The sequence below is a fragment of the Plasmodium berghei genome, assembly GCF_900002375.2.
Source record: "Plasmodium berghei ANKA genome assembly, chromosome: 7".
Lineage (NCBI taxonomy): Eukaryota > Apicomplexa > Aconoidasida > Haemosporida > Plasmodiidae > Plasmodium > Plasmodium berghei.
Window position 1 is genome coordinate 330,471 of NC_036165.2, and position 22,319 is coordinate 352,789.

The 22,319-nt window shown below is 22.7% G+C and overlaps 9 protein-coding genes across 9 annotated transcripts; 5 read left to right on the forward strand and 4 right to left on the reverse strand.

Moving 5' to 3' along the window:
- Nucleotides 1–105: 105 nt before the first annotated feature.
- Nucleotides 106–2,515, reverse strand: PBANKA_0708000 (protein transport protein SEC23, putative; the record flags this gene model as incomplete). Its single annotated transcript, XM_034563984.1, has 2 exons — nt 106–2,085; nt 2,216–2,515. 2 exons carry the CDS (start codon nt 2,513–2,515, stop codon nt 106–108), a joined length of 2,280 nt encoding a protein of 759 aa, XP_034420826.1.
- Nucleotides 2,516–5,058: 2,543 nt separating this feature from the next.
- PBANKA_0708100 (dynein light chain 1) lies at nt 5,059–6,197 on the forward strand (the record flags this gene model as incomplete). The annotated part of the gene is made up of 6 exons (XM_034563985.1): nt 5,059–5,125; nt 5,231–5,383; nt 5,532–5,731; nt 5,843–5,908; nt 5,999–6,061; nt 6,150–6,197. The coding sequence occupies 6 exons, from the start codon at nt 5,059–5,061 to the stop codon at nt 6,195–6,197; spliced, it is 597 nt and encodes a 198-aa protein (XP_034420827.1).
- A 77-nt stretch (nt 6,198–6,274) lies between these two features.
- Nucleotides 6,275–8,623, reverse strand: PBANKA_0708200 (conserved Plasmodium protein, unknown function; the record flags this gene model as incomplete). Its single annotated transcript, XM_034563987.1, has 7 exons — nt 6,275–6,367; nt 6,459–6,534; nt 6,669–6,840; nt 6,993–7,469; nt 7,552–7,713; nt 7,846–8,341; nt 8,555–8,623. The coding sequence occupies 7 exons, from the start codon at nt 8,621–8,623 to the stop codon at nt 6,275–6,277; spliced, it is 1,545 nt and encodes a 514-aa protein (XP_034420828.1).
- A 1,563-nt stretch (nt 8,624–10,186) lies between these two features.
- On the forward strand, nt 10,187–10,649 carry PBANKA_0708400 (small nuclear ribonucleoprotein G, putative; the record flags this gene model as incomplete). Its single annotated transcript, XM_034563988.1, has 2 exons — nt 10,187–10,256; nt 10,468–10,649. 2 exons carry the CDS (start codon nt 10,187–10,189, stop codon nt 10,647–10,649), a joined length of 252 nt encoding a protein of 83 aa, XP_034420829.1.
- Nucleotides 10,650–11,025: 376 nt separating this feature from the next.
- On the reverse strand, nt 11,026–15,196 carry PBANKA_0708500 (phosphorylated CTD interacting factor 1 WW domain-containing protein, putative; the record flags this gene model as incomplete). The annotated part of the gene is made up of 3 exons (XM_034563989.1): nt 11,026–11,182; nt 11,362–11,765; nt 11,855–15,196. The coding sequence occupies 3 exons, from the start codon at nt 15,194–15,196 to the stop codon at nt 11,026–11,028; spliced, it is 3,903 nt and encodes a 1,300-aa protein (XP_034420830.1).
- A 562-nt stretch (nt 15,197–15,758) lies between these two features.
- On the forward strand, nt 15,759–16,937 carry PBANKA_0708600 (quinone oxidoreductase, putative; the record flags this gene model as incomplete). Its single annotated transcript, XM_034563990.1, has 1 exon — nt 15,759–16,937. One exon carries the CDS (start codon nt 15,759–15,761, stop codon nt 16,935–16,937), a length of 1,179 nt encoding a protein of 392 aa, XP_034420831.1.
- A 451-nt stretch (nt 16,938–17,388) lies between these two features.
- Nucleotides 17,389–18,180, forward strand: PBANKA_0708700 (mediator of RNA polymerase II transcription subunit 7, putative; the record flags this gene model as incomplete). Its single annotated transcript, XM_034563991.1, has 1 exon — nt 17,389–18,180. One exon carries the CDS (start codon nt 17,389–17,391, stop codon nt 18,178–18,180), a length of 792 nt encoding a protein of 263 aa, XP_034420832.1.
- Nucleotides 18,181–18,651: 471 nt separating this feature from the next.
- Nucleotides 18,652–20,563, reverse strand: PBANKA_0708800 (ribosomal protein L4, mitochondrial, putative; the record flags this gene model as incomplete). Its single annotated transcript, XM_034563992.1, has 2 exons — nt 18,652–18,794; nt 18,907–20,563. 2 exons carry the CDS (start codon nt 20,561–20,563, stop codon nt 18,652–18,654), a joined length of 1,800 nt encoding a protein of 599 aa, XP_034420833.1.
- Nucleotides 20,564–21,193: 630 nt separating this feature from the next.
- Nucleotides 21,194–21,920, forward strand: PBANKA_0708900 (conserved protein, unknown function; the record flags this gene model as incomplete). Its single annotated transcript, XM_034563993.1, has 4 exons — nt 21,194–21,265; nt 21,407–21,492; nt 21,646–21,703; nt 21,813–21,920. 4 exons carry the CDS (start codon nt 21,194–21,196, stop codon nt 21,918–21,920), a joined length of 324 nt encoding a protein of 107 aa, XP_034420834.1.
- Between the last annotated feature and the right edge of the window lie 399 nt (nt 21,921–22,319).

Here is a 22,319-nt window from a genome sequence, read left to right on the forward strand (position 1 = left end):
GTAGTAGGCATGCAAAATGTTTAGTATAATAAAAATAGTTTGAAAAAAGAAAGAAAAATGACGACGAAAAATAAATGGCAAAAGACAACAAATATGCAAACGTTTTTATGTCTGAACTGCCAACTTGATCAAATGATCCATAAATATTTTCAAAGAAACATCATCAGTATTAATTATATATGATTCATTTGTTGATGTTCCAAACGTACTTCCACTAAGTGTATTATGAGTAGTAGATGGATTAACCTTAGCTAATAAAAATCGACTTTGACTTCCTCCACTATTACATAAAACAAATTTAGGAATTGGGAATCTATCCTCTAATATAGATTTAGCATCCTCATGAGGAGCGTTTAAAAGTTCTTTAAAATGGGCATATTCTGGTTTTTCATGAAATCCTTGTTCTCTCCATTGATATATCATTTCACCATACCAAACAACAATGTGAAAATATGAATCTAATAATAAAATAACATTTGATTTTAATGATTGTGCATCTAATAGGACAGGTATTGGTGTTTGCGAATCAAATGAATATTGTAGCAAAGCTGGTTGTATCATAATTAATGAATTCATGACATTCTCTTTTAACAAAATCGAACGATAATATGCTGTTTCATCTGGGCTTGCATTAAAAGTTTGTAAAAAATGGGATCTTCTTAAATGATACATAAATTGTGGATATATAGAAAATTCAGATGATAAATGAAAAGAATTTATATCATCTTTTTGATAATCTGCAAAAGTACTAACTAGTCTAATTAATTTTCGATCTAGCCATCTCAAAACATCTATGGGTTCATCAGTTTCAGCTTTGAAAACAGCAAATCTAGCCATTAAAACAGCTGCAGTTTCTTGATCAAACCCTTGAGATATTTCGGCAATACTTGATTCTGCAAATCTATAAGAAATAGTAGTAACTCTTAATCGTCGTCTACCACTAGGATGTTGATAAAGAGTTTGAAATTGTAAATATGCTTGTCTATCGTGTGGTAATGAAGATACGTTCTGATTAACTATATCAAAATAAAATGCAATTGTCGAATTTTTATCTAAAGCACATATTGTCCATTCACATGTACCACCTTCCCCTACGCATGTATCTGAAACATATGGTGCAGATTTTTTATTACTAGAACATCCCCCAATAGCACCACATATTTTAAATTCTTTTGAACATATAATAGTTAATTTTGCATTATATCCATGTTTTATATAACCTGTTGAATCTGTTTCAAAAATTTTTTTAAAAGAATCTTTAAATACATTCATAGAAAAAGAATCGGCCATAACCATAAATCCATTTGTTTTTTCACAACATACTTTCATTTCATATAAACCTATTTGGTCTAAAGAGCATGCAAATATATCTATAGCATGCCCTGACATAACTGCTCTATTTGCTAATGATACATAATATTTTAGTGCTTTTTTTACATGTCTAGCATTATTATTATCTTTTTGTAAATCTAAATGATGTCTTAATGATTCACTAAGAGGAGTATCAACTATTTTACCAGGTGATGTTGTATCTGCACCGCCAATAAACATCATAATTCGACCACTTAATTGATTACAACAACATTCTAACAAACTAATAGCTACACTTAATGCTGTTCCAGTACATCTTTTAGCTCTTTGATCTGGAGGTGTTGGCCAACTATCTTTTGAAATATCATCTAACAACATATTTATATTATATTCACATTCAGTTACGGGTTGTAAAAACCTTCTAGCTGATGCAGATGTGGTTGAACTTCTTGGATCATTCCGACTTCCTAAATTTAATTGTTTTTGTAATTCTTGTGCACTTATATCTTTTGTTCCTTTAAATACATAAGATTTTAAACAATCAGTAAAACCTATTTCATGTACATAGCATAAGTATCCAAATGTTATTATTCCTATATATGCATCATTTGGCATTAAACTTATACATTGTTGTATCGAATCTTTTAATTGTTCTAACTCTTCTTCTAATAAACATGTATCTATTACAAACAAAAATGTTGGAGGAGGGATATCCCCCACATTTGATGGCTGAATATATTCTATGTTAGAATACATCACATCTGCTGGCAAATTCTGCAAAACAAAAAGAACCGTTTAGATGCAGATTATAAATGAAGCGATAGATGTGTGTATAGTTAGGATATATCCTCGTGGAAATACAAATATTTTACAATCTATTTTTGAGTTCAAACAATATTCTTACCTTTTCAGATATATGTTGAGCATAATGAGGAGGGAATGAATTTTTTATATTGGAAAACGGGCATGTCCATGTTTTATTTCTAAAATCAATATTACAATAAGGATTTAAAATACAATTACTTGTTTTACATTTTAATGGTTCATATTCCACCAACTTTACATTATTTTCATCAGAACCTTTTAAAACTGTATATAAGCACCCTAATGGTATTTCAATTTTGCTTGCTTCATTTTTTGTAGGCGGCCAAAGATTCCAACTAAATCTTATTCCTGTTTGATTTTCTTGAAGATGAATATCCATGTTATTTTATTTTATTAATATAATATAAACATGTATATATTTCTCTCTAAAATAGACTGAATAACTAGTTATCCTTAGTTTCTATATTTCTCGTATTTTGACTATTTGACAGTCTTTTACTTTAACTAAAGTTTCTATATCTGTTCAGTTTTCATATAACAATATACCCTTTAGCTCTAATTTTATATTCCTATTTTTTCTACTTTTTTTTTAAAAGTCTGTGTATATTTCTTTACACAGTTGCTCAGATAAATGGCGTTTGCACATTCGTAGCAGAAGAACTGAGTTTAAACAAAATCAAGAACGTGGAATTACACGCCCAAGTTTGTAAGCGCTATATCGTTCTTTTGTATTTGATATATGTTAAGGACGATTTATCAATTGTGTTTCTTTAACTTGTTAAAGTTGTGAAGAAGGTATAAATTTTATTATGAATGTAAAAAAAAAAATATATAAAATATAAAAAAATAATATAAATTATAGATTTACAACTTTTATTAACAAGTTTAGAATATTATTTAAAAAAAATAAAGTGTTAAGGATAACTGAAAATAATATAAACTTTACGAAATGGCAGATTTAAATAATGTTATTTATATACCATTTCTTATACTAAAAAAAAATTAGAATTCTATTTAAATTTTGTTTTTAATTTAACATTTTATCCTTTAAAAATAATAAAATATAAAATGTATATATATTATATGCATATATATATATAGTAAAAATGGAAAAAATGGAAAAATAGAAAAAATGGAAAAAAATGTGAAAAAATTAATATAAGTTTTAAGCATATCTCTAAAATTAAATATGCTAATTGTTGTTATAATATTTAACATATTTCCCTTTTGATGTTAGAAAAAAAAAAATACGAATATTATTATATATCCATATATACATTATGTGTTATATTATATTACTTATTATATATACATATAATAGTATAATGATAAACACAAAACGGGATGGAATTGCTATTATGCATATTCCCATAAGTATATAAATATGTATTTATTTTTATTATGCCAAATATTTTTTTATTAAAAAATTCCTAAAAGTCGAAATGAACAATTCATAGCATTGTTGATTGTATTGTATTGCATTATTATTATTGTTATATTTTTTTTCCCACTTTATTCGTTTTATCCTGGCACATGAAATATTTTTTATTTTATAAATACAATTTTGTTGTACTAATATAATTGTTTAATCTTAATAATGCATTTCTTTTTCTCCTCTCTTTTTCAATTTTTATTGAATATAATATTTCCCCCAAAAAAAAAAAAAAATTATTTAATAACCTTTTCCTGTATTGTTACTAATTTATAAGGATAAAAAAAATAGCGAAATAACAAATAACATATTTAAATATATTACCACACAAATTTAGTATATATATACTTGTTAATCTGGATTTATTTAATGTCACCAAACTGGATAAAATATAAAACAGTGTACCTTTTATTTTTCTTATAATTATCAAAATTAAAAAAAAGTATATCTCCTAATATCTATGTACCATCAGGAATATAGAACATTGTTAATAATATAAAAAAAAAAAAAAAAAAACATGTAGTTTGCTATTATTCCTTGTTTACATTGTTTTAATACCCACATGTCCATTAATTTTACTTCAAATAAATCCAAACTTGTTTATATTTCCTTTCTCATATTGTATATGTTAGTAAGTTATAGCAACTTACAATATACACACACATACAAATACATACATACACACACATACAAATACATACATACATACAAATATACATACAAACATACATATTTTATAGCGATTTTGAAAATATACATTATGCATATATCACAAAAAATAAATGAATATTGTCAAGTATAAAAAAGGTGACCATCCGATTGAAATATATTAAAATTGGATATTTTTATTTTCTCATTATTTTCTAATTATTTATTATCACACACAAATGTATGGGCATAAGAAATTCCCTAGTCGTTTTTTTTCTCAAAATGTTTATACAATTTTATTTTACAATTTATCCAAAAAAAAAATAATAATAATAACAATAATTAAAAAAATATATTATTGGTGCAAAAGGTTTAATAAAATTATATTTTTTCTTGTCTATATGTATATATTTGCATGTAAGTTATATATGAAAAAAATAAAAAAAAAATAAATAAAAAGGGGTAAAATACTTTGAATTTATTTCTATAAAATATTTATATTATTATATTTGAAGAAAAATAAAATAACTCTCTAACATTTTTTTTATTTCCATTAAAAAACACCAAAAAAAAAAGTAAGGAACTTTTAAAATATTAAGCATATAATAATATTAATTTATAAAAGACACATAAATAATATATATTTGAATAATTAACTTTATTTATTCACAAAATGTGAGAAAAAACTAATCCACGTTTTTACTAAAAGCATCTATGTCTCGATTTATTCATCTATATATAATCCTATTTATCCCTATAATTTCGACTATTATTCTAGGATAAAATAAGTGATATATGTACGAAATTAAAAAAAAAACGCTATACAATTAAAAAAAACACAAATGAACAGAACTGTAGTTAAGGAAGTTACCATTTCACAGTGCATAAAAAACTGGGAACAGAAAACGGGTATATCAAATATAGATAAAAATGAATTTAGTCAATTTTATTTTTTCAATAAAATTTTATGAAAATAAAACAAATAAATGAAATTATTGTTCGTTTATATATTAGGGAAAAAAATAAGCGAAGAAGAAAATGTCAGTTTTATTTGTAACATTCCACTAATTGAAAAATTAGATCAAAGTATAAACACTTTGGAAAAATGTAAACGTTTATCTTTGTCTACTAATAGAATTGAAAAATTTGTCCCTATGTCTGGATTAAGTAATACTACGCTTACATACATACATACACACTTACATACATACAAACACACTTACATACACACTTACATACACACTTACAAACACACTTACAAACACACTTACAAACACATACATCTCTTAAACATATTTTTCTTCAAAAAAAATAGAAAATATCGAAATTTTATCAATTGGGCGAAATTGTATTAAAAAGCTTCAATTTTTAGAAGATATAAGTGGAACATTAAAACAATTATGGATATCATATAATAATATTGATAAATTAGATAATTTGCAATCTTTAAAAAATTTACAAGTTCTATATTTATTTCATAATAAAATAAAAGGCCTTGAAGAAATTGACAAATTGGTATCTAAAATTATGAACATATATATTTTTCAAACATTGATATTTTATTTTTATCTGAGCTATCAACCCCAAATTAATCACATAAAATATCTATTTCATTTTTTTTTTCAGAATACATTGCCTGAACTAATTGAGTTAGGACTTAAAGGAAACCCTATATATGAAGGGCGAACAAATGTTCGTAAACACTTCAACATACTTCTTTCCTATTTATCACTCATTTTTATCCTCATGTTTATCCTCATTTTTTATTCTTATTTTTTCCAGGAATACATGAAGTTAGTCATTTTGAAAAAGTTGCCTCAATTGAAAGTGGTAGACAATGAAACGGTAGGTCCCAAGAAAAAAAATATAAAAATGAAAAAAATAAAAAAATGAAAAATGACAGGCTTGCATCTGTATGATTCACCTTTTGCAGATAACAGAAAATCAGAGAAACGATTCCCTCACAATTGAAGTGGTTTAAATAGTAAACATATTTTTCACAATTGGAAATTCTCTAAAATCCACTTTTTTAATTTATATATTTTCGTTAATTCTGCTTTATAAAATCTCTTTTCCTTTGTAATTTGATTCCACATTCTTTATATTTTCAATCTTTCTTTGATAACATTTTATCTTTTTTTCCACAGACAACTAAAAATACCAACCACATATCCAAGCATATACAAACATATACAAACATATACAAACATGCACAGTAAGATACACAAAAAATATAAATTACAATTTCCTTGTTTAGATTTATGAATTCAATGACAGAAAACTTTCCAGCAATATCTATATGCTCGTAATTATTTATCCTAAAAAAAAATATAATTTAAATAAAATATCAATAATTCTATTACAAATAGGTATGTATATATATATAGTGAAATGAATAATACATAACCAGGGTGCATTGAAACTGCTACTTTGTTGTTTTAGTTTCCATTACTTGTTTGAACTTTCATTTGTTTTGTTAATTTTATTTGTGAGAATTATAATTAATGAATCCATTTCACTCAATATAGCATTGTTTTTTTCCAAATTCGCTAAAATATCTTTTTCCTTTTTTTCATTTTCGGATATTTCGTTATCTATTGCATTAATATCACCAATCAACTTTCCTATAAATCAAGTTAATCAATAAGCAAATATTGAAAAAATATTAAAAAAATATTGAAAAAATGTTGAAAAAATGTTGAAAAAATATTGAAAAAATGCTAAAAAAATGCTAAAAAAAAATAGACACATATTTATAGAATATTTCCTTTCTTACTGAGGTGAGCATAATCATTTTCATGAGTTCGCATAAGATGATCATAATTTAATTTTTTATTTCGAATTAGAACATGTAAATATAAAAAATCGACAGTATTTATGTCTTTGTTATTTGATAAAATATATTTAATGTTTGTAAATTTTTTTTTATATAAATTAATTAAGGTATTATTAGTTTTTTGAGATTCTTCAATTTTTTTTTTTTGTTTATTCATTATATTATTATAAAACTCATTTATAGTATTAGATTTTTTCATTAAAAAATTATTTTTTTTTATATTTTCTTTCATAATTTTATAATTTTTTATTTCATCATTTATGTCAAATAAAAATATTTTACATTGGCATATTACTGAATTTACAATAATTTTGGTATTTTCGAAATATAGAGTTAATTCTTTTATTTCATTTTTTATTTTTTCAATTTCGTTAAATATTAATTGTTGCTTCCCCATCATGTTTAATTCCTTTATTACTATAAACAAAAAAATAATAAGGCATCATGAATAGATTCAACATTTTTCATTTTCTTAATTTTTTTTTTTTTTTTATTTTACTAGCATTTTTTTGTGGAATATGTCCTTCATTTTCAAAAAAATTATCAATTGAACTTTCTTCATTCCAATGCAAACAAATGTTTTTTTCTTTTCTTAAATATATATTTTCTTTTTTTTTCATCTCTTTTTCTTTGTCTTTATTTGAACAATCTACATCCACAACTTTATTAGAATTAAAAAAAGAGAGAAAATGTTATAGGGAACCAAACAAAAATATATTCTCATAAATGTCACATAGCAAGTATGATATATATATATATATATATATATATATATATGAATTAAGTTTTTAACCTTTTATATTTTCTTTGGAACACTCATATAATTGGTTAACGTTTTTTATTTCATCCCTACTCTTTATATTACCAACATTTTCAATCTCTACATTATTTATTTTACTTTTCAATCCAATTATATCATTAATATTTACATCATATATTGGATTCTTTTTTTGATTTTTTTCTTGACTTTTTGATTGAATTTTTTTTTTTTCAAAACTATCAATAGCATCTAAAACTAGGCAATTACTAAATGATGTATCATTATCACTTTCTAATATATTTTTACAAATTTGTTTTGGCTTTAATATAGAATTATTTATTAATTTTTCGACCTTTTTTAAAAAATTATCATCGTTATTTATACAATTAAAATCCTCTTCATTTTTATATAACATTGTACAAACATAATGTATATATTCTATAACTTTTAATATTTTTTTTTTTTCTCCATATTTTTCAATTAGACATAAAAAGGCTTTGTTTTCAAGTTCTATATGCTTGTTTTCTCTCTAAATTTTAATAAAATAAAAAATGGACAATATATATTTTTTTTTAATATTACTATTCTTTATATATAAACATCCATTAAAAAACAAATAATAATAACAGTTTATTTTTCATCTTTTTCCAACTATTCTGCATTTTCTTCTAACTTAAAACTAAGAATTAAATTTACAAACTAATGTCTATTCACTAATTTTGTCATATAAAAATATAGTCACCTTTATGGCCTCATTTTTCGATATCAAATCTTTTAATATTAATTTTTTATCGTCCAATAAATAACTCATGATTTAAAATTTGAAAATTATTTTTATTTTAAACAAGTTTATGTATAGAGTTGAAAAAAAAAAAAAATAGCTAAATAAACATAGGCATGTAGCTATATATTATTATGTCCATTTTGAAATATCAACTTTTTATAATGTGTAAGCAAATTTTAATTATATTCAATTAATACTATTTTATATAATTTATCTCGTTTTAGTTTGCTTAATATATTTAAATCGCAAAACGCTAAAACAATGGAAAAATCGAAAAGAAATAAGTTTATAGAAATTTTAGTGCTAAAAAAAATACATCGTAAAACATATATATATCCACATTTGCATAACTTTGTAAATAAATATTTTTAATAAACTTTAGAATGATGAATATTATATTTTATTAAATGTTACAAATAATTTTTTTTTTTAATTTATCATATCTATATTTTATTTTATAAATATAGTGAAAATATATATTCTTTTAAATAATACATAAAGAAAAGTATATAACTATGCTCGCGATTCAAGCGCATTTGATCATATACAACATGTTACTATAAAAAAAGTATATACACACAAATATTTATATTTCTCCAAATATTCCTAATATAATTTAGAAAATAAAAAATACGTTTTTGTCTATATAATATTGTACCCTTATTTTTTTGTTAAAAATAGTACATTTTATTAACACTTTACATGTTTTCTCGAAAATGCTCGATTTTTTTTTTCTATGTTCAAAAAATAAAAATTAACAATTTTAATTTATAAAACATGTAATATACACTTTAGTGTTTTGTCTTTTATCCTATAATATATCAATTGTGTTTTATGTTTATACAACTTGCATTTAAAGTTTGAATAAGAAATTTATATATTATATAAATAGAATGTAATGGAACAGTAAGGAAATGCATATACACCTCCGTTATATAGATATATATGTGTTAAGCATTTTAAAAATAAAAAGAAAAAATGATCTGGAACAAAAGATTCACATATATTGATATATGGCATTATACATGATTCGAAACTCCATTTTTTCTGAATTTTTTTTAACTTTATTTTGGTTAAATAGGATAAGAAATAATTTTTAAGAAATAAATAAAATATTAACAATAATAATGCTGAACATTATATGGTATGATCTATGATAAAATATATTTTTATTTTTTCTTTGTGTATTTTCCTTTATGCTGTTTAAGCTTATTTGTAATAAAAAAAAAATTCAAAATTTGGTAGCGAAGGTGAAATATATATTTATACTATGCATATTAAAAAAAAATGATTTGGAATAATTATAAATATTCCTATAAATAGTTATATTTTTCTTTATCTATATATTATGTTTTATTTTATTTTTTTTTCCTGATTTCGCAAAAGAAATGTTAAAAGTGATGAAGAAAAATAATTAGGAAAAAAAATTATTTTATTAAATAGTTAACTACAAAATTGTTATAAGTCATATATTGTATATATACAACATTTTCAGCATATAATAATATGCAATGTTTTAAAGTAACATTGATATTTTATACAAATTTAAGTAAAAAAAAATACTGAAAAATATTTATAAAAAAAATAATTATGGCACTAACAGTAGGAAAAGCAGGGCCAGCTTCGGATTTTAGAAAGTTTATGGAAAAAAGATTACAAAGTAAAAACAAAAAAAAATATATATATATACATATTAAAAGTATAAATATTACATCATACATGCTTTAGTTACACAAATGTGACTATATTGGAGTTTTCTCAAAAATGTTTAAAAATAGTTATCCAAAATATGAGTTAAATATACTCCAGTTTTGGCTACATATACATATGTTTACCCATTTATCTTTATCTCAATTTTTACTTTTTTGCAGTTTATTTAAATGGAAATAGACTAATAGTTGGCGTTTTGAGAGGATATGATACTTTTATGAACTTAGTATTAGATAATACTATAGAAATAAAAAAAGACGAAAATATTGAAATAGGTATTGTTGTTATACGAGGAAATAGCATATCCTATTGGGAATGTTTAGATAAAGTTACCATTAAATAATTTTCTTTAAAATTCAGATTTTTTTTATATCTTTTTACTGAATGTTCATAAAATGTATATATATTTAATTTTTATGTCATTTATATACCCCTTTGGATATTTAAAAAAATATATTTAAATAATAGCCAAATTAAGCAAATAATACTGACTATATAATTAATAAAACAAATGAAAAATATAAATATTACAAAAAAAATAAAATGAAAATAAAGGATACAGCACATTCATAAATCATGTATATCTATATACATGCATATACGCATTACTAATCAAATTATACAACAGTTATGTCACTAAAACTTCAAGACAATTTTTCAAACAATAAGATTTACATAAAACTTTAAGAACTTTTTTTCATATTATTCACAAATCTATGCTAATTTAATTTATTTTTTTGTTTAATATGATGAATATTTTCCCATGATTTTTTTATTTTTAACATGGTATTTTGATCAATCTCTGTTTTAATCTTTGCTTTTGCGTTTTGCAAAATGAACACAAAGCAATCACATGTCGAAATATATTCTTCTTCCCTAAAAGCAAAAATAACAAACAAAATAAACATATTGCACATAAATAAGTGAAATACCTTCATCATAATCAGAAAAATTATGAACAAGTCATAATTTTTGCAAAAACAACATGAACGTTAAGGTATTTTTTTCATTCTATATTTTTTTTTGAGGGTGAAATTTTTTTTTATTTATTTTACCTAGTCTCAAACAATCTGGTTGAAAATGTGTACAAACCATTTTTTAATAAAAAGAAACTCGACAAATAAGGAGAAGAAAATAATAACTCGTAGAAATAATTTTTATCTTTGATTAATGGAATAATTAAAAAAAAAGTTAGTTCATATTCCTCCTTTTTCAAATTGTATAAAATATATACGATTAATTTGTTAATTAGGAATATGTCAAATGGTGGATTTACTTCATAAACTCCATTTTGAAAATTAAAATTAAAAAAATTTCCTGTACTTCCAAAAAATATATCTATATCAGGAAAAAAAGAACAATATTTTTGTAAAATTGCATTAAATGGGGATGAAAAGCATTCTTTTTCTACTTTCAACTTCTTATACAATAAGGTCATTATTCTCTTTGGAATGCAACCCTAATAAAAAAATATATAGATAGGTATATGTCTATATATGTATGTATGTGCAGGCAATATGACGAACCGAATTAAAACCATTGAATTACCTGCAATCCGGAATGCCTTGCATTTCCTAGCAAAGTGTGATATCTTATTAACAAGAATAATGTCAAATAGTAGAAATTTTGTACAAATATATTGTTTCTGTTTTTAATTAAAATTCCATTTTGCTTATAAAAACAATCATGATAATTTTTGTCTGGGGTTTTATCTTTTTTTATACAAGAATTACCTATAATTAAATGTTTTTGCACACATTCTATACACATGCAATATATATGTTTGAACAGATATGAAAAAATTAAGGGGTTATAATTATAAAAAAAAAAACAATATCTGTGAAATAATATACACAGGTTAATATATTTTATTTTATACACTTTTTTTAAATTATACATATTTTCGAAAACGACATATTTTTTTCCATTAAATTCGTAATATATATTTTCTTTCCACGATTTATTATCCTTATCTTTATTTTTCAAATTAAAAAATATAAAATATTTTTTTGCTTGTATATAAAAATCTTTATTATTAATGTGTATATAAATATTTGGAAATAATATTTTTACATTTTTATACATTATGTTTATATATTTTTCTAAAATACAATCGTTTTTATTATTTTTTATATTTATATTGGCTATTAAATTATGCCAACACTCTCTGTCTATTTTATTTTGTCTATTTTCAAAGCTAATATTTATTCCCTTTTTAAAAAAAAAAAAATAGAGAGTAGCAAATAATCGAATCCTGGTATATATAATATAATAACTCTCTTTTCCTATATTATCCATATTATTTATTATATTTTTTTTTGAGAAAGAAATATATTTTTCTCTTATATAGTTATGTTTATAAACATTTATTATATTTTGCAATTTAAATAATATTTGAAGACTTTGCCTATTAAATGCAAATATATTTTTCTTTAAATAAAAAAATAGCTTACTAATTTTTATCTTGAATTTTTGTAAAATTTTTTTTTTCGCGTCATCATTACATATGGTATTTAATAATTTGTAATATGTGTGTAAATAAAATTTTCTATAAAATGTGTTTAAAAATTTAGTACGTTCCCTATATTTTTCTCTTTTCCCTATATTTGTAATTTTTTGACTGTATTTGCATATTTTTTCTTCTCTCATTTTTTGTATATCTTTTGTATTCTCATAATTTTTACGTGACAATAAAAGTGAAGAACGTATCATAAATAAATAAGTGTACAAATTTATATGCATAATGCTTGTTCTATATAATTTGTCTAGAAAATGTAATAAAAAAGTTTTGAAATTATCCAAAAATATTTTTATCTTTTCATTCACATGTTCATATAAATTATTTTCAGGTGAACATGTACATATTGTACCGTCAATTTTTGCTTCCTCGGTGCAGTTATTTGTTATTTTTTCGTCTTTCATATTTATTGCTTCATTAAAATAATCTAAATATAAACATTTTTTGTTCATTTTTTTTAAATTTTGTTTGAAATTATTTTTTATTTTATTTTTATTTTTTATAAAATAACAACTATGTGCCTTGGGGTATTCATAACATCTTTTCACATTGCCTAACTTAGCAAATGAAAGGTTGCATTTTTCAGAAAAAAACAAATGATTAATAAATATATCAAAATAAGAACAAAGAAAAGAAAATTGTCTCTTTTTCATATTCAACAAATTCATTTCGTTCATCATTCTTATTTCATTGTCGGTTTGTGTATAGTGCACCTGGATAATGTTCATTACCAAAAAAATGAGCATTTTTTTTTTCATTTCTAGATCTATATTTTTATCATTTTTTAATAAATAATAGGAGCAAAAAAAACATACAATATAAATTGGTTTATCTACTATTGCATTGTAATCATTATTTGGTGAATTTCTGCAATGTTTTTTTTCTAGAAAGATGTTTTCCTCCTTTTTTTTCTTGTGTTTCATTAAAAAATATTTATAAATTTGTTTTTCATCACCCCTTAATTTGTCATTAAATATAATGTGTGAAATATAAAAATATGGACATATATCTAGCATAATAAAATATAAAAAGAACAAATAGAATAAATATTTAAATGCCATGTGTTCATAAATTTTATTAATATTTACTATGGTTAAATAAAACATATTTTCTATATTTTCTCTTAATATACATTTTATATAATTGAATAAAAATATATCATTAGACTTTATTTTATTATTCACACATTTTTCACAGGTAAAAAATGGAATAAAAAGAGCTTTAAAAACTACTAAAAAATTATCCATTATATTTTCATTATATAAATCATGTCTATTTTTTTTCTGAACACGTTCATACTTTTTTAACTTATCAATTATCAATAAATAGCTAGATTTCGAATAATCATGCTTTTCCTCCTCATTTTTTAAATTTTCTATGTCTAATAATATTGCTTTATACACATAATCAGTTATCAAATCTGCGTTTTTATTAATCAAAGTATGGTAAATAGAATGGATAACATTAAAATATAAATCGTTATAAATATATTTTTGAATTAACCTTTTTGTTTTCTTTATGTCTATAATTAAAGTTTTTTTTTTATGATTACTATATATTAAAATATTACTATTAACTTGCTTACTTATTACTCTGTTTATAGACATGTTATTATGTGTGTGATAGTTGACCTTATAGTAGTATTGCCTTCCATTTTTATAATTGGAAATATTTCGATCTTTTGCTATTTGTCTTTTTTTACAACAATTTGGCATACACACAAAATAATAATTATGTGGTTTTTCCATTCTTTGGTTTTCATATTGAATTTTCATCAAACATTTTTCACTACTTATATATTTTTTTAATTCATCCTTTATGGACTGAAAATAAATATTTTTTTTATAATAATTTGGATCGATTTTAATTATAATTTTGAGAAATTTATCGATCCAAAAGTTGTTTAAAAAATCTTTCCCTTTGTATATTTTTTTTTTTTTGTCTCCTTTTTTCTTTTCTTTTTTAATCACGGTTTTTCTCCCCCAATTCTTCTTACATATACTACAAAATCGATAAAACAAAAAATACAAATAAGCATCTTCATTTTGAACAATATAATTAGAATTGGAAATATTAAAATTAAATAAATATCTATTTATAATTTCCTTTTCCAAAAAGCATAGATTTTTATTTAATTCGTAAAAAATAATGCCGTCTTTATATTGTTTAATAAAATACTCTTTTTTATATTCTATCCAAAGCTTATCAACTTTTTTATTTTTATGCCTGGGATAACTATTTTTTAATTTTAACATTTCCCCATAAAATGTTTTAAAGTTATATATGTTTATGAACACCTTTCTAAGTTTGATTATTTTTTTTTGTAAATCATATTCTTTGTGTATATTAATGAGACCATATAGGTTTTCCATTTTGTCAGCTTTTCTTTTTATCTCTACTATTTAGTATGCCTTTTTTATATATGATCCAAATATTTATCATTATACATATATGTATTATTACCTTAACATGCAATAATTTTATTGTATAATATGTCGCTGTTCATATAAATTTTACTGAAAATTATCACCTTTTCCCCCTTTTTTAGAGTATATTATGTTTACGCATGATAATACAAGTTATTATCCCCTGTGTTAGTGGATACTGATCGATTTTTTTTTCATTCCATTAAAAAAGAACAAAACTTGATGAAATAATGCCATCAAAGTGTATCAAATTACAACATCATTTGGTATACAAATATATTGGCTAACTAGCTAATATATATTTTTTTTTTTTAATACGATTAATTAATTAGTAATTTGTATGTCAGTATGCATATTTTTAAAAAAATATTTGTTTACTGCCGAAGCAAGTCAGTAACAGCAATGGATTTCGAATAATAAAAGAAAAATAGAATAATATCGCAACTATCCAAAATAAATAAGAAATTAATCACAATTTTGCATCACAATTAATGATATCATATTCACAATGAAGGGGGTAATTCTCAAAGGAATAAATGAACTGATTTTTAGCGAAAGTTTAACAAAACCGACTTTAGAAAAATGTAGCATAAAAAACCAAGGAAATGATTTATTATTAAAAGTATTGTCAGTAGGAATTAATAGAATAGATTTATTAATAAAAGAAAATAAATATCCAAAATTTCCTATGGAAAAATCTCTAGGCTTGGAAATTAGTGGCATTGTTGAAGAATCTAATAGCAATAAATTTAAAAAAAATGACATCGTTTGTTCATTATTAAAATATAATGGATATAATGAATATGTGTTAGCTAATTCTAAGCACACAATGAAAATCGATGCTAATAAAATATCTATGTTTGAAGCAGCAAGTATACCTGAAAGTTTTTTAACAGCATATAAATTAATTTATTATACCACTAATTTTCCACTAATAAATAATAATGATGATAAAATTGTAGAGAATAAAGAAAATATTGATACATTAAATGAAAAAGGGGACAAAAATAATACGATTTCTGCATATACACCAATATCAGGAAATGATTGTTATTATTACAAACGATTTAATAACCAATTTTATGGCAACTATTGTGGAAAAAATGAAGTAAATGTTCTTGTTTATGGGGCATTAAGTAGTGTTGGAATTAATTTATTACAACTATTAAATTACGAAAAAAAAAGAAATATTATGAACATTAATAAAATTATTGCAATTACATCAAATGAAAGAAAAGCAAAAATTGCCATGGAATTTGGGGCTACTGATTATGCCTTTCATAATGATAATAATTTTGTTGAAAATATTTTAAATATTTCAAAAAATGTTAATTTAATTTTTGATTGTGTTGGAGGCGGAAAAATATTTGAAAATAATTTAAAAATATGTACTAATGATACAGTCTGGATTTTATATGGTCTATTAGGTGGTCCAAAAGTAACAAATTTTAATTTGGCACATTTATTAACAAAAAGAATTCTTTTATTAACATCAACACTTTATGATAGAACAGATAATTATAAAGAAGAACTAATACATTCTTTTCAACATCATATATTGCCACTAATTTATAATAACACCCTAAAATTTTGCATTCATAAAGTATTGCCAATAGAGCAAATTGAAGAAGCTCACCATATTATTAAGAATAACCTCAATATTGGAAAAGTTGTTTGCAAATTTTGATATTATTATACTGAATTTTTTATTTATGCCAAAATCCAACAAAAATATGCATATGCATTATATATATACATATAATTTTTCTCCTTTTTTTTTCGACTTTTATTGTGCATTTATCTATTTATCGATGTAGTGAAATATTGTATATTTTTACATCCTAGTGCTTCATCTTAGCTTGTAGCAAGATACTAATAAATTTATAATATACAATTTGCACGTAAAATATATTCTTTATATATATAGTCATTTGTATAGCCGTTTTTAGTGCCTAAAAATTTGCTAATAATTTTTTTTTTTTTAACACATGCTATTAAAGTCATTGGAATGGCTTGTTTTACCCACCATCCCACTTAAACCTATAGGCTCTGTAAACCTCTGTAATTTTAGCATTACTATTTCTTTTTCTTTATATTTATTTTCCGTTCTGTTTTTTTATTGCAAAAAACTGCATAAAATGGAAAATTTCGTTTCAGGTTACCCTCCACCTCCATACTATTTTCACGAATATGAAGAAGCAGATACGGAAGTAAATAGTATCCTAGAAAAAAACAGTAATAATATAAACATTACACAAAATAATTTTATAAATATAATTAGAGAAACATATGATATTTATAATATTAATGAAAATATAAAAGTAGAAATTGATAACCCCGCCAAGAGTAATATAGATGAAAAACAAACCAAAGCCACATTGGAAAAAATAAATCAAGAAAATGAAAAAGGTATGTGTAAGTTTTTGTTTGGACGGCCCCCACCTATCCCATTAAAAGATAATTATAATATTTTTGGAATAAATTATGATACTGATCGAAAGGTTGAAGAATTAGAAGCTGATGACATTTTATATGATAATAAAAAAAATTATAAAGAAGAATTTATTCGATTATATAAAATGTATAAAGATTGTTTTTTTAGTTTATTTGATGATATTGCAAATACCAGAAAAAATGACAAAACTTTAATAAAGCAATTGATAAAAATACATACCAACTTATTTCATATATTAGCTAATTTAAGATATCATCAAACTATTAACAATATCATAAACATTTTAAAAATACAAATTAAAAGAAGACAAATAGCTATTGATAAAATGAAAATCAGTTTATTCAATGTTTATAATTACATATATTTTGTTCAAACCAATTTTTCAAAAAATAACATGATTAAAAATGAAAGAAATATACTAAAAAGAAAGAAAAACGCACACACACATACGGAAAACGAAAATGAAGAGGAATAAATAAAATCATATTAAAAAAAAATATATGAACAGAGCTAGCTAATTCATTAACAAAAAACTAGCTATCCATAATAATTTTTTTTTTAATATGGTTTTAGCTAGTAATTAGTTATATTCCATCTACATGTATATACATATGTGTGAGTATGTACATATAGTTTTATTTTTATATGACAAACTACGGGTGGCTTCCCAAATGTGGGTAAGACAAAAAAAATATATTTCATTATAAAACGCTTTTTCTATCCATTTCTTATTATTTCCATCATTTCATTCCATTAATTAATTTTGCTTATTGTTTTTTTTGTGTATTAATATATTTATCATTAAAAAATTGTAACAATTCAAAAAAAACTTTGTGTTTCCGATATTCTATACTCAAAATGTTTATTCATAAATTTTTTAATTTTACTTTTTGAGTTTTTTTTCATCTTCATTTAATCGCTATACAAATTATTGTTTTTTAGAAATTTAGTCTATTATATTATCAAAATTAATATTGCTTATGTTTCCATAACTTTTGTCGTTATGCTTGGTATTGTTTTCCTCGTCGGGGTCATTTATGTCTACTTCCTCATCATCCTCGCCTTCTTCATCACTTTTTTCCTCATTACCTGAAAAATCATATAAAATAGAGGTGCATAAATAGGTGTAAAAAAAAATAAAAATAAATAAAGATAAAAGAAAATTAAACTGCATGAACCTGTCATATACATATACAAATACCAGCTGATGGGGACAAAGCCAAAGATAGGTCAGAAACATTTTCGAAACAATCTTCATCATTTAATATTTCATCGATCATATTTAAGTTATCCTCATAATCGTTTATATGGTCAAATTCATCATCTACATTGAATAGATATTCATATTTTATGCTCTCTGGTATTGGATCATTACATTCAAATTTGGTTAAAATAAAATTTTTATAGGGATCATGTTTTTTAACTTTTAATGGTCCTTTTATATCACTAGACCATTTCCACTCATTTATTCTTTTTTTTAATTCTTCTTTATCAAAACGTGAAAAATCATTTCTTTTTTTTTTTTCTAACCATAAAAGATTCCAATTCTTTACCTTTTCAGGTATAGGTGCGGGTTTATTATCAGGGGTAGCATATACAGGTAGCCATTTCATTTTATATGGATATACTTTTAGTTCATAAATAAGATTTTTTAAAGCTTTATATGTAAAAACAACATATCTATATTTTAACAAATTATATATATTAACGCCTTCTACATTTTCTCTTTTAATACTAGCTATATTTGCACATGCCCATAAAAAATTATCATTAACATCCGTTTTACCTTCATGCACTAATAATGCACTATTGCATTTATTCCCTAAAATATTTCTCAAATATTTTACTGTATATTTTGTTTTATGTGATTTAATTAAAAAATTATCAACAACTTTTATTTGGTCTTGTGCAAATTTTGCAGATAAAAGTATTTTCATTCCTTTCCATAAAAGTTTTCTGTTTATTTTTGTTCTTTGATCAAATGGTCTAATTGGGTGGTTTTTAACTCCTAAATATCGACCACATGTTTTCCTCCAGTTCATTCTAGCTTTACCACTTTTTTTTTGACTTCGATATTTTTTTGTGCTTCCTGGCCATTCCCATTTATATAATTGCATTCTTTCAGTATAGCCAGCTAAAGCTGTTCTATAAAAATAATAACATTTATGTAATATATCTGATCTTATTGGAACCCCAAATATATCATTTGGTATTGTGATAAATTTTATATTATTGTCATTTTCATCGCTTTCAAATTTATATATTGGAATTTCTAATTTACTATTAAAACCAACAGCTGGAAATGTCCAATTATTTCTTATTAATGTCTTTATATCTATAATACATCCTGGCCTTCTTATAATTGGATCATCATTAATACTTGCAAAATGTTTTGGTCTTTCAAAAATAAATTTATATTTTTCTGAAGTTGCGTTTTCCCTGTCCTGTTCAGAATTATTATCATTATCCATGTTAAAAAAATCCTCAGTTTTTAAATCGCTAGTGTTCTTCATTTCTTCGACGTTGTTATAATATTTCCCAACACTATCATTATTGCATGCTTCATTTTTTAACATATTTATGTTGGACCAATTAATGTTATTTCCTTCCTCTTCATGCTGTAATTTTTTCAATAATTTTAAATCCGTTTTTTTTATTTTTTCCAACAAATCACCTGACTCAGTCATATTTTTTTTTTCAGAACTCGTAGCATTTTCATTTTGTGGGTATAATTCATTTAATTTACTTTTCAAGTTAAATGTCCTTATTCTACGTTTTTGAACAAATTTTGATGAACAAAAACTTAAAGCGCTTATAAAATTCACCTTAAAGCACACTTTGCTAACTTTTAAAAACATTATTGTAGTTTTTCTTGGGGTATGTTAACTAGTGCTGTCCTTTTTTATAAAAAATAAGCACACAATTAAGTCAGTTCATAATAATTGGATATATATAATACCCCATGCTTAAAACTATAAATAATGCAAAATGGAAAATAAACAAGCATATAAAGCAACTCACAAATATTTATATATTATTAAAAGGTAACAATAATATTACTCCATTTTACTTTTTTTTTTATTTTTTACTTTTATTATGTATATTTATAAAATATTTAACTTATTTATTTATGAATATGTTTGTAAATATTTATACACTTTTGTAAATATGGTCGTTTTATATCCAATCTCTTTACCTAGGTAAAAAAATAATGGTAATTAAAGAAACCCGGCACCACACTATATGTTTCTCTAAAAAAAATATATATTCATTTTTTTTAAATTTTAATAATGAAATTATATATATAATATAATATTTTAAATTATCTAATTCAATGCTTTTTTTTAAACTACATTAACTTCAATAGAATAAATAAAAATTTTATTTTTTATTTGCGCTACAATCATGATAAAAAAAACAGTAGTATTATTTTCAAAAATACAAAAAGCATTTACCTAATATGTCTATACATAATAAAGGGATATACGATGATAAATATATTTCATATATCCAAAAGATACATATATTGGCCACCCAAAAAAAAAATAAGAACATTAAAGGTAAGAATAAGTAATAATTCGATTTATATAATGTGTGCATATTTTACATGTCAAGCTTGTATATGTGTTATTATAATTTTAGCTATTTCCAAAGGTATAGGAATAAATTTAATATTTATATTTTTTTTTTGTAATTATTAGTTTCCCTCAGGGAAAAAATGTTTTATTTTCATTGGGAAAAGAGACGAAGATGGTAAAGAAGAACCAGTCTTATGTTTTGTTGACAAGTATGAAAAGAAAAATAATGAATATTTTTAGAAAATAAAAATTTATATAAACTTGTAATAATGTAATTTATATGTTTATTTTAGCATGCATTATAGTACTTGTATATCTATACATTCATATATTCAAATTATTATTTCAATTTATTTGTACAGCCAAAACCATAAGTTAACTTGGATGAACGAGGAAGAATTTTTAAATTTTGAAAAGCTGGTATATGTTTTCATATATATTTTATATATACCATGATGTGCATATATATTATCATTTTTCTATGGGTATACATAATTATTATATAAGGAAATTCTTTATGTTTTTGTAGATTCCTAGGCTAGATAGCTATTTTTCCCTTTATTTAGAAAAGGCAAAAAAAGTGAAAGAAAAAAATATGTTAATGGAAGAAGAATATAGAAAGTCCTTTCATGAATAAGAAAAATAGCTATTTTATATTTTTTTTTTTTTAACATTCGTATTATTATGTATTTTTTTTTAAAAAATTGCATATTACACATTTATACATGTTGGCATATTTATTCCTCATTTTTTCATGGTACTCATTTTTCTTGTGTTTAAACAAAATTTAATAATTCGAGAAATTGTATATATGTATGCACATATGCATACATTCTTAAATCTCTGTTTAGTTTAATATAACAAGGAATTAATATTATAAACGAAGATAAAACATCAATATATATAATGTATATTAAACGCGGGAATATTCCTACGCAAACAAAAAGGTAGTGTTAAATATATTCAAATAAAAAAAATATTATAGTAGCCATTATTTCAATCAGCAAGCAAATTTTCACATATATATATTTCAACA